The sequence below is a fragment of the Rhopilema esculentum genome, chromosome 13 (genome assembly GCF_057945365.1).
Source record: "Rhopilema esculentum isolate cy_ngs chromosome 13, ASM5794536v1, whole genome shotgun sequence".
NCBI classification, from domain to species: Eukaryota; Metazoa; Cnidaria; class Scyphozoa; order Rhizostomeae; family Rhizostomatidae; genus Rhopilema; species Rhopilema esculentum.
The window spans coordinates 7883097-7895615 of NC_142827.1; the positions used below are offsets into that span (position 1 = coordinate 7883097).

The following is a 12519-nucleotide window of genomic DNA, read 5'->3' on the forward strand; positions in this document are numbered from 1 at the left end:
CCACCAGGGTCTTGAAACAGCGTACCCTGGGCACAGTGCAGCAAAAATTAACAGCAGCAAAAGAAATAGTTTCGTGCCTCTGCAATTCAATTCATTCACACAGATATAATTCATTGACCTTAAAGAACATTAAGGAGTCATTTTTATGAAATGAGCAATTTAAATAGACCCAAAAACTACCTTGCTTATTCACTAGCGTTGTCTCCCGATACAAGTTTTGTTCCAGTTTCCTATAACTTATATCTTAAACAACATTGGTAAGGCACTGAACATGAATATATCATCAACACAAGCTACGGATATGTACACATCCATCAATCAACATGTACACAATTATGTGTATACAATAATTTCACATCCATCAAACCAATAGAGATAATTACCCCTTCGTCCATCATAAGATGAATTATTAGAAAAGCCAGTGTCATTTCCATCACCGAATCTCCCTGCAGTCGAACCTCCTCTGGCTACGCCAGCACGTCCTGACCCGTGCGGGTTTGTAGAGCTTCCAGCTCCTCTGGTTGAGCCTCGACCTCGAGAGGGATCACTTTGACGCGAACCCCCAGCTGCACCGTTCCCTCCCATGCTGCGCCCTCTTGCCCCTCTGTTCGTATTATGTGATCCTCTAGTTGGCTCGCCACGACCCCGACCTCTGCCACCAAGATTGTTAGGCCTGTCAAATGTTTGTTGCTGTGCTGGCCTTGCCGATGACGCTACAAAAATAAATGCTTTAAAAGCAAGGCTTATTAAGGTAAATACTGCTTGCTATAAATATCGATTTGACCATTCAAAAAAATGATTTCAAAATGATTTCAGGAAAGGACATGGTTGTCAATCTTAAAAATTTCCCGAGTTTCACCATTTTTGAAAATCTAATCTTCCTTAAGCAATTTTGGTGAAAGATTTTTTGAGGTTGCTTAAGTACAACATGGTCAAAAGGCTGCATAGAATCACTGTTAAGAATTTTAATCCTCAAAATACATATCTCGATAACCAATTCTAAGATAAGAACAACAGCCAAACAGACAGACTACTTCATTTTATCTTGTATATTCTACGAAAACCAGTAGTTATCCTCCAGAAACCTCAAAAAACCTAAAAGAATAACAAGGGATTTCAAGAAACCTTTAGGCATCACCATCACAATACATGGTACCCTCCACTTCGTGTTATTATTGTACAAAATTATTATTGAAAACAAATGGTAACGAACTATGGTAATTTACCATCTCGAACATCTATCAAGTCGAGGAGCTCTTTATCACATCCACCGAGGCAACTGACGTACCTAGTCGCAAACAAAAAAGGACTCATTAGCATATTTACAATGATGCACATTTAAGCGATAAATTATTTGATGCATATACATGTTTGAGCACACAGGTGAAATGTGATATTCTCTACCTTGAATATGCATTTGGATATACCAGCATTAGATATGAAATTAGGGAAGAAGAGATATCTTTAAGGCGAAAGAAAATGGTCAGGCTTTATGATCTGCATATATTCTGCCAGAACGTTCGTGCCTCGCATACATTAGAGTAAAAGCTGCATAAATTAAACTCAAATTTGGAATCATTATGCATATATGAACAATTGTCCCCGATGAGTTACTACAGACCAGGTAGATAATACAAATTCTCCGTTTATATTATGAAATAATCCTTGCCTGAATTGCTACTGTCTAAATTCAAAAATCTTCCTCCCTAGCAAAACATAAGAGTTGGTTTGCCCATAATGCTGCCTCATCTTAACAGGTATACATCAATACTAGTAACTCGCAAATTAGAGAATACATAACGAAACTAAAACAGCCATCTCACTTCAAAGGCATCATTGGTGGAACCGAGCCTCTTTTAAACTCAAACTCGATTTTATGAACAGGGCTTGGCCGGCATCGCGGACAAACTGATGCTAGTCGAGTTGCTTTCAAAACAAACTTTGGAAGGAAAATCCCGTTTTTGCAGGTAGGGTAACCTTGACATCCAAGCATCAGTCTGTAAGAGAATAAAATATCAAATGAAAAATTTGAACTTGAATGACAACAAATGTATATGTCAGCAGGCTTAACGTAAGGCCAGGAACATACCTGAACAAGAGTAAGCAATAGTTAATGGTCAATCATTGAAAAATGCGAGATTGTCAAAATGGTATTGATTGAATATCACTTAAGAAATATCACAGTTTCAAGATATTTAAAAGTTCAATACAAAAACTAATCCGCATTCTAACAACACTGCCGTAGATTGAAGAGCTTGAAAAGGGGTGCAATCCACAGCCTGTTGACAGATACAATCAAGTAATGACCAAGGAAGAAATAATTTTTCGCTTGTCAGCATATGATCTAAAATGTATTTACAAAGGGATCTATTGAAAAGGTTGTTTCAACATTATAGTCAAAGAATGCGGTTTAGATTTACCTTCCTTCTCTTGTTGTTCTTAATACTAAATCAAATCGTCCACAATTCGGACATTTTCGAACTGGCTCTGATATTTGCTGTTGCTCTTGAATATTAGGTACACCTGTTTATGAAAGAAGATCAATGGAGAATCACACAAGTTATATTGTATTTCCAACATAAATTATCATGATTTTAGTGCATGCTTAATTACAAGTTAGTACATTTGTAAATGTAAAATTAAACAAATCTATCGCTCCTCTTTCTATAACAATGTTGGTTGTAGCGTTTACCCTGGCATAACTATCTAACCGCCACTTAATTAATACGAGTCAATTAGACAACACTGAGGTTCTGGGGGGAAATGCAGAAGGGAGAGAGGAGCAGGGGAGAGGTCTATCGACAAGATTTAAGAACCGAGTGTTGTTTGTAAGGAATCGTTAAGAAAGTTAAGCATCATTAAATAGGTCTGAAGAATCTGTAGCCAGCATGTATAATGACCTGGATCTGCTTGTGAAGGTTGGCCAAAGTAAGTTGATAATGCATCATCTAGTCGTCCAACCTATTAGTGAGGAAGCCAAAATGGTTCATGAAGATTTGCGATGACGTAAGATTCATGAAGACTGATGACAAGAGCACGATTAGCTATCATTGTAATTTGATTATATTTAAGCTCGAAGGGGATTCATGCCCGTTTTAACAAGCCCGAGAACCAATACTGTTCCAAACTAAGGATATTGTGAATGTAAAAAGCAATCCTTGATACGATATAAATTAAGCATGCGTCTTGGGGTCTGGTAGCAACCTAGAACTGTCCTATTCCATGCACCAAAGTGTGAACAGCTCTGCCTCTACGGCATCGAACACTATATGACAGACTGGTTGAGAGTTATTTTCATGGATACGCACGGTACACACTTATGAGAAAAATTATCTAAGAAATAGAAAGAAGCACGGAAAAACGCATCCATTTGGAATACCATCCTAATAAAAGTAGGCAGAGGGGTCCGAATTTAATCAAATTTTGAAAGAAAGGAGGATGATAAAAGGGATACAATGTCAAAGTTGCAAGCCTTATTTGTTAACCTATTACCAATCAGCGTTCTCTTTTACTATAACATCATATCAAGAATCCATTTTGCAGATCGTCAAGTCAGGCATTTTGATTTGATAAAACGAACCTGCTCTGAAGCTTGAACGAAAACCTCCTTGTATTTCTGAATTTGTTCAGCAAGCACATCTGGCAAGATTACAAAGTGAGAATCAAAGAAGTAATATAGGTTAATTGATAGGCTAGGGTTAGGGTTAGGGTTAGGATAAGGGTTTAGGATTAGGGTTAGGGCGAGCAATAGATTGGCGAGCAATAGATTGGTGAGCAATAGATTATAAAAGAACATATATTGTATACTTTTTCTTGTGCATAGTAGTTTTACCTGTAATTTTTAAATTAGAATATTTTTAGCATTGCTTATTTTATCGTCTTGTTACCAAAAATGTGATCAAGCTTCCCTTTTTTATTAGCCAATTCGATTTTGGAGCACTCTTTGATAATAGTTGACGCTGCTTATAATAAAGACTAACGCTGTTTAAACAAATAAAATGAATTGTTGAATAGAAATATCCACCTTTATCGGGAGAAGGCAGAAATACACAAACTTATGGCCGGCATTATAAAATCACGATGGTGACGTGTTTTATACTTCAAGCAGAAAACTGATTAAAATTCTGACGTGCAATCAGGAACTGTAGGTTAGTGGATAATTAACGAAAAATGTGATGATAGACACAATAAAACAACTGAAAAAGAACTTTTGTTGAAATGGATACTGTTCAACATCCTTACCTTCCTTGCGTTTTCTACCTTCACAAATGCTGAAAATAGAGACAATAGCTATACCTGATCAATGAATAAAAAGATGGTCACATATTTTGAGAGGAGGGGTGCAAGACTATTGTTTTGATAAGATGACGTCCCATTTCCCATTATTTTAGAACAAATCATCATTGTGCTCCAAAATATTGGGTGACCGCCTCGCCCCCTGGGTGTCCACCACTGCTCACAATCCAATGCCCGTAAAGCAAAGCCACAACAAGGTGAGCTATAGATTACTTCCAAACAAATAATTTTGTTTCATATGTATTGTCAGTGTGTTCACCCACCCGTTGTATAGTACGATGTAGACAAAGTTGTACAAGCTTTGGCGTTTAGGAAGTATGAACTATATACCAAATAATTTACTAGAAAATACACACCTGTTGTTCATTGATTGGGCATAATTCGTCAAGTACTTGACAATGATATACTTCAAATTGAAACCAACCAAAATTCCTTAATGCTTTTAATAATAAACAAAGCTAATTGCTTGTCAGTCATTTACGTGGAATCTTTTAAAGATATGGGATCGCGGCCATGCGATGAATCCTTCTCATTCTCTCATAAATATTTGAGAATTAATGGGTAGGCTACTCCCATTATTAAAGCATAGTTGAAATAAATAATATAAACGAATGATCATATAGACAAACCATTTCAGGTCATTTTCTAGCTCGGCTCTCAAATGTGGTTTAGACATTTCGAACCCCATCGAATCATAGCCTGTTGAGGAAAAATTAAAACAAAATACATACATTAAGATGAAATTGATCAAAAATATGGTGTCATATCAATGATGCTACAGTATTCTTTGGAGTGAGAGGGAGGGAAAGCAAAGAATTAAAGATCCCTGAAAAAGGACATTCAGTTACCTTACCTGGAGCAATATGAGAAAAGCCGAAAAAATTCAAGGTTGCATACCAAAAAAATTAAACCAGTTACACCAAGAAATGCTTCTAAACATGCCAAATTAGTTTGATTTGTTCAAAAACGAATGATCGATTGTCAACAAAAATCTGAAGTTTGCTAACGGATTGTTATTATTCTGTCTTGGTTCACAAAATTACGAATAGATACCAAATTACAATGATTTCATGGGGAAAGAGCCCGTGTTCAATTGAGCAGCCTTTTGAGGAGGTAACACAAAAGGCCAGCGTTAAACATTTTGAGCCTTCTTTTCATATTGAATTTTTCATATAGAGAATTAAAATATGCACAATAATTTGAAGCAAAAACACTGGTAGTTTTATGCAAAATAATAATCAATAATAATAGATGGTAATTTCATCAAAAGTAACAGCTGGTAGCAAAGACCCAGTCTTAGAATATCAATACTTCCTCTATTTTTAAGGAAGTGGATGTAACAAACCTTCAACGAGGCCCATTCCAAGTTCTCCTGGAACCAGCGATCGGTCATTTTGCTCCCCAACGTACTTTCTGTTTTTTATTGTTTCAATGTGCTCTGCATGAGTGGCATCAGTTCCTAAGAAAACATTTTGATTAGTTCCACGCTATTAATTTGTAGTGTTTTAATTGGCGTTAAAGTAATTCTATTAAAAGATAAGATCATGCATGGAACAAAAAATTTGAAAATTTAAAAAATATCTGAAATACACAAACCAATGCCATGTTTTTCCATCAGTGCAATCAAATCTGCTTCTGTTAGTAAAGGAGGGGGTGTTGTTTCGCCAGTAACCATCTGTAGAATACAAAATACGCGAATAACTTGACATACAATAATGTATAATTACATACAATATTCTTTTCTAGTTAATAATACGAAATAATCAATAGTATTGCAATATTAAAATGCTAATAGTCTTAACGTAGGAAATGCTAATACGACTAATAAAGATATGTACATAAAAGAGAGGTGCAATTAAAGAGCAACTTAAAGCAGTTTTGACAATTGTCAATACAGTTAAACACGGTTTAGGATCTTACTATACAGGTAAAAAGGTTCAACTATTTTTAATTCAGTGTAAACAGGGTTTAGCGAAATCTAATGCAATTTAAACAGGTCTTAGGGGTTTATAAACATGTTAAAACAAGGCGTTAACATTTAAATTGCAGTTTAAATTTACAATGCAGCTAAACAATATCATATAATATGCAGTACAGTTTCAACGCGGTTTGGAAACTAAGAACGCAGTTCAAACGCGGTTTAGAAACTAAGAACGCATTTTAAACGCGGTTTGGAAACTAAGAACGCATTTTAAAAGCGGTTTGGAAACCAAGAACGCAGTTTAAACGCGGTTTGGAAACTAAGAACGCAGTTAGAACAGGGTTAAAAAAATTATGATGTTGGTTAGCAATTTACAAAAATTGATCATAACACACCGTTGATCATATTGCATCAAAATGGCATAGAGAGATTCTAAAAAATATTGGATGCGCTTCTCTTAAAACGACATAAAAGTGAATAAAATCCACTTCTGGCCTCAATAACATAAATGTGACTGTGTTGAATTGGGTTGACATATTGGAGCCCGTGTTCAAAAAATTAAATGGTATAATAAACTCAAGAAATATTTGAAACTAAAAGCATTTGGAGAAGCTCCAGCTTTATCCTATACATCAATTTTTTATTCAGATTTGATTTACCACAGGTGTAATGTTCAGTTTCGTTATGGCGTTCTGTGGCTTTATGTCTTGGATGTTTTTAATGAATGTTTTTATGTACAAATAATAGAAGAAAACATTGACTATTATCTTTAGATTGGATGCTTCAGCGATGCAAATTGCTACTAAGAAGGTTTTAAACTTTAGAACTGAAGTTCAGTTTATAGAGTTGAAGAAAAGCAGCCATTCATGTCTGTATTGAGTCAATTGTTTCGTAATCTTCTTTTCAAAAAACGCCTCACAGTCTTTAAAGGGCACAGCTCTTGCCGGGAGGACTCAGACAAAAATTTTATACCTAGACAAATCTTATTCAAGAGTTCACCGCTAGTTGTTTTCAAGAACAATGGGAAATGCTATCGATGAGCACTTTTTGACTGTTTAAGTCAATGAGACTAACAAAACGATGTGCATAGATGTCGAAGTGAAATAACCTGTAAGAAATATCAGTAAAGAAAACGATAGCTTTGTCTCATCAAGTCGTTAACACATCAACAACACAGGCCGCCTGAATAAGCAGTGTTACTCCTATGACCCTTTGTAGCGGCACACCCAGCCTTCAAAGAGATCTAGTTACATGATTGCTCTTTATAGAAAGCTAACGGCTACAGATCACTTTATATTGACAAACGGTTGGAGACTACAGGGTAATCTCTTAGAAAAACCAAAAACAGCGAAAATGATTAGTGGTGGATCTAGCTTTAGGATAATGGCGACACTCTTGATGTTCCTTCTTGCGGGTTTATTCCTGTTCTGGTTCAAAATGCCTGGTTCTGGACATCTGCAGAATGCTCAAGATCATAATGAGAGAATGGCTGAAAGTTATGAAGCTTCATTTGCCACCAGAAATTATGTGTATCCTCAAGGAGATATGCATATATCAAAGGACGAGATCGAGAACAGTTCAAGGATGAAAAGGATGGCGAACGCGGGCAAAGAAAGTGATAGTCTTGTTAATGTTCTTCGTGTTCTAGACATAAAACTTGACAGCAAACCAGGAATACTGGAATCAAGAGAATCAAATCAGTCATTAAACAGCAAGGTGAGGAGGTTGGAAGAAATGAGAGGTAAAGCACCGGCCGAAGAATTAAAGAAAGATACACTGGACAATACAACGGGATTTGCTGAAGCAACCATAGCAAGAAGAGAAGAGTCTACTAATGGGAGTAAATTGGTACTGGCTGTTGCGAATATTACAAGTAGGAAAGTTATAAGAATTAATGATACTTCGGATGAGCCTAAAGGAAAAGGTATTGAAGGTACGTCAGTGAAGGAGATCGTAAATATGACATCCTCATCAAAGTCTTTATCAAAACTTGAACTAGGATACAAAAAGGATTTAGAAGAGAACGAAAATCCACATTCCAAAATTACGGTTAGAATAAAAAAGATTAACCAAACATATATATCTCGTAATGAATCTACTATTTATGATATAGAGGAAATCCTCGAGGTGAGAGTGCATACAGTTATTCAAGGTAACGAAGACGTCTTCCAATACACAATACCATTGACAGATGAGGCGAGCTTTATCAATATAACCGTTAATGGAAGTAGTCCTCAAAGGCCAAATGGTTTGAATACTTGCAAAGGGAATAACAAGGAGACGGTCGGCGAAATAAGACCTGAGATTTTTGTATCGTCCGCCAACATCAAAGGATCTATAGGAAAATACATTAAAATTGAATGCAATGCTACAGGTGAACCAATACCGACTCTCAAATGGCAGAAAGTGGCAATGAGAAATTCAAAGCGACAAGTCATATCTAAAAGGAATCGTAGTGTATTTTTAGAGATTCAAAATGCCAGCATTGAGGACGGAGGAGCCTATTTATGTTCAGCTGAGAACAGAGCTGGAAAAGATTGGAAGATAGTCAACTTGCATTTTGTGGAAAAGGACTGTTCGGCGTGGAGGGACCTTGGCTACAATGAGAGCGGAATTTACACCATCAGCCCTGATGATAGTCCTCCTTTTGATGTATATTGCGATATGAAAACAGGTAATCGAGGCTGGGTTGTTATACAGCGTAGGGTGGATGGTACAGTAGACTTTTTTAGATCGTGGACTGAATATAAGAATGGCTTTGGAAACATGACCGGTGAATTCTGGCTTGGGAACGATAGAATACGCAGGCTTACGAAGAATGGTGACATGATGATACGCTTTGATTTGCAAGACTCTGCAGCACGTAGGGCATATGCAGAATACAGACGGTTCTATATTGATGATGAGCAGCAAAAATATGCACTACATGTTGAATCGTATAACGGTACGGCCGGTGATTCCTTAACGTACCACAATGGTGCAAAGTTCTCTACGAAAGATAGTAATAATGACCTCTATCGCTTGCGATGCGCACAAAGGTTTCGCGGTGCCTGGTGGTTCCGCACGTGTTTGAGATCGAATCTAAATGGTGCCTACGCTAAAGAGTCTGGGTTTTTCTATGGAGCCGAAGGAATCAAATGGCTGTCCTTCAATCATAGACAAGCAGTACTTGTAAAAACTGAGATGAAAATAACACCGCCTGAACCATAAGTAGAGTAAATATAAAAAAGTACAGGCAAAGGGATCTCAGATCGTATCATATGATGTCAGTAGCGGTATTGTTCAGAATCTTATTCATAAAATCAAGCTTTTAGAATGCTTTTTTCCCTATCAGCAATATCAATGTAGCAGAATACCGCTGCATTAAACAAAAAGTCAGGAAAATGATACTATGATTTGTTCTAACTATTCTTTTTCACTTTATTCTTAGCTTTGAATACATATTTACCTCATAGCAAATATCCGTTCTTTTGAAAATATTCCCTGGTCAGAATCTTTCACCTAATAGTTTAACATTACATTGAAAATGCACTAGCTGGTATAAGAATAAATAAACTCCACAATACTCTTTTTAGCTTGATTTGACAAATACCCCCTAAACAGATGCATTTTTAAAAATTGTGTTTAAAATGCCCGGATCTTTATATAAATGTATCCTTGACAAATACTGTTTTAATCACTGCGCGTCTTGCACAGTTATTGATATTGTATTGTGATGTTTGCGATGTTTTAGAACTTAATAGCTTTACATGTGTTGTTCCACAAGACAAATTATTGGCCAACGGTCAATCATAAAGCTTTGATATTCTCGAAAAATTTCCGCTGCTATCAAACAAACTGAAAAACCAACGTAAAATGCCTACCAAAAGTCTTGGAACACTGACGTCAATTTTCAAGGTCAAAAGCAATAACCCTCCCTCTCTCCTACAGAACAATGTTGGTTTACTATCTAACGGGTTAGGATTTTAGGAAGCACTTTCTTTTGCGCTTCTTTTATGATATTTCTCTAGATTATCAACATTGTTTTAGGGGGAAGGGGGCGGAAGTAGTAATTTTTTTCGGGAAAAGAAGTAAAGATATCAAATTCAACGCAAATTGCTGGGTGTTCCAAGCACTTTTGGCAGGCATTGTAGTTCAAGAAGACTTTACTCCTGAAAAACTGTTTGCGACCAGTAACATTGGATAATCGAATTGAGATTAGTTTTGATATTTTTATAATTTCTTATCGCCTTTTACTTATCTTCTGTTAATTACGATTATTCTAAGATTTTTTATTGTCCGTGATTATTTGTGATTATAAGATGCGATTATCTGACTACTAATGATACATTCCTGAGTATTTCGATCGTTCTCGGGCCATTTCCTGTTTATTTCTATCATTATCTTACTAGTGCATGTATCTTTAAATAACGATTGGAACTTGCTACTCGATTCAAAACTATCTGCACCTATTACAATGTTTTCAACATTACCTCTATGTTATCAGGTTGAAAAGTTGTTCCTTGCTGGTAGACAGGAAGAAACTGGAAATAGAGATAATAAAAAATGAATATATAGGGATAAATGGATTACAGAAAATAGAAATATAGAGCAATGATATATTTGTGCTATAACAGCAGTCAAAAGTTTACGAACACCGAGATTGCGCTAGTAAATGGATAGTTGTCCTTTTAGCTTCTTATTCAAAGTAAGACGATTCTCCTTTCCCCATAATTTTAATATATAAATATAACAATAAAATAAACATTTTGTTTAAAGTTGATGAATAAATCTAAGAGCTAATCAATGCTGAAGAATTATTAAAAAATATTGGAAAAGAAGATAAACATTTTGCTAAACGTCTGATAAACTGATTCCGTTCCTATTGTCATTTATCGCTATTTTATGTTTGGAATCTATCATTGTATTGGGGGGGGGGGGGCAAAAAGGATGAGGAGGCTGTTTCAGCACTTTTGGCGGGCATTGTAGTTGTGAAATTTCGAGAAACAAATTCATAAAATTCTTTCTGGTACCTTGGCATTCCAGGATTCGTATGGGTAAACATCCAGATAGTTCCTTTCTAGGATGACAAGACCACTGGCTGTAAACTAAGAACAACAAACTTCGTAATAGAATTCATTGGTGCAGTAAAAAACCAAACATTTCTTCTGTGTAGTTCTACTGAACGCTGTGATGAAAGGTTATGATTTAATGTTTGACTTGCGTCTTACTTTACTGTCTTGTTTGACTTACTCTTTCTGAAGACAAAGGGGGAATGGCTACCTCAAAGAAGAAAAAAAATTCATGCTAGTTTATCTTTAATTATATATGAAAGAGAACAAATGGGAAAACCTCTTTAAAGACATTTGCTGCAAGATGAAAAACCTCTGAAATAGGCTGTAGAGTACTGGTTAACATCCATATTGCAGAAACGGTACTGTCCCTTATTGGACAGGGAACATAATATTTTAGAGGAAGGTGAACTTTAGAAATAGCTATAAACTAACGACAGGAACAAACACTATAAATAAAGAGCATCTTTAAAAAGCAAAAATAATCGACAACTGTGTTGTTGACACAGATAAATTCAGATTCAAAACATTGATTCAGTGGTATGTTAGTTATAAATTATATCAAATATCGTTTATAACATCAAGTAAAGGACATAACGTACCTTCTCGTTGGCAATGCTAATTTTAACTGTCGTTTCGCTGCCTTTAGCATCCTGAATAATAAGACGTTAGACCAAAAAAAGGGGTCAGAAGAACAACAGCTGAAGATATAAACAACAATTCTCTGAAGTCTTCGCTTGACATTACGCATTTTGGGTTTCGTTTAATTGGTTCTCTACCGCTCTATGTCCTTACAATGATTTCATGATTACCGGGTTAAGGCAATGTAGTTTGAGTATGTAAATAAATTGGATTCGCAGAAGTTTTAGGAATATTCTTTTACCTGTGAAAGGCAAGCCAAGAAATGCCGAACAACAAACTCGTAAATTCTTCTTTCGTTTCCCTAATAGGAAGAATGAAAAAGATTTACTGAGAAAATTGCAGAACTGAACTTAAAATTGCAGAACTGTAGATATTTGTGTCTACATACATACATTCATGTTATACCAGCTTAATCAGAAAATCGCAAGCGCAACCTAGATTGTGCAAAACTCTATACTGACGACATGTTTCGGATAATTGGCAGAGCCCGGTCGTCCTTCCATCTAGCAGTTTTGGAGTCGATCTACATACAAACGAAAAAGCCGCCATTGTGTAGACAGAAGGAGTTCGTTCTCTCTCTTGGACACCAGTGGTTATTGGTCAACTATA

General features: G+C 36.0%; 2 protein-coding genes across 2 annotated transcripts in view; one reads left to right on the forward strand and one right to left on the reverse strand.

The window, feature by feature from the left end:
• LOC135691551 (DNA topoisomerase 3-alpha) overlaps positions 1 to 12519 on the reverse strand; it is a 29616-nt gene that overhangs the window by 4138 nt on the left and 12959 nt on the right. The window contains exons 16-29 of the mRNA XM_065209427.2: positions 12152 to 12211; positions 11871 to 11921; positions 11230 to 11304; positions 10690 to 10740; positions 5893 to 5971; positions 5642 to 5755; positions 4926 to 4995; positions 4243 to 4271; positions 3581 to 3639; positions 2901 to 2961; positions 2421 to 2523; positions 1824 to 1997; positions 1227 to 1288; positions 384 to 713 (exon numbers count right to left, since the gene is read on the reverse strand). Of these exons, the coding sequence (XP_065065499.2) occupies positions 384 to 713; positions 1227 to 1288; positions 1824 to 1997; positions 2421 to 2523; positions 2901 to 2961; positions 3581 to 3639; positions 4243 to 4271; positions 4926 to 4995; positions 5642 to 5755; positions 5893 to 5971; positions 10690 to 10740; positions 11230 to 11304; positions 11871 to 11921; positions 12152 to 12211 (1318 nt within the window). The remainder of the gene's footprint in view (positions 1 to 383; positions 714 to 1226; positions 1289 to 1823; positions 1998 to 2420; positions 2524 to 2900; positions 2962 to 3580; positions 3640 to 4242; positions 4272 to 4925; positions 4996 to 5641; positions 5756 to 5892; positions 5972 to 10689; positions 10741 to 11229; positions 11305 to 11870; positions 11922 to 12151; positions 12212 to 12519) is intronic.
• LOC135691555 (uncharacterized) lies at positions 7454 to 10543 on the forward strand. The gene has a single exon (XM_065209430.2). The coding sequence runs from the start codon at positions 7469 to 7471 to the stop codon at positions 9425 to 9427; it is 1959 nt and encodes a 652-aa protein (XP_065065502.2). The 5' UTR covers positions 7454 to 7468; the 3' UTR covers positions 9428 to 10543.

Excerpts from the sequence above, each read along its gene's own strand:
- LOC135691555 (XM_065209430.2), top strand. The coding sequence starts at position 7,469 with ATGATTGCTCTTTATAGAAAGCTAACGGCTACAGATCACTTTATATTG.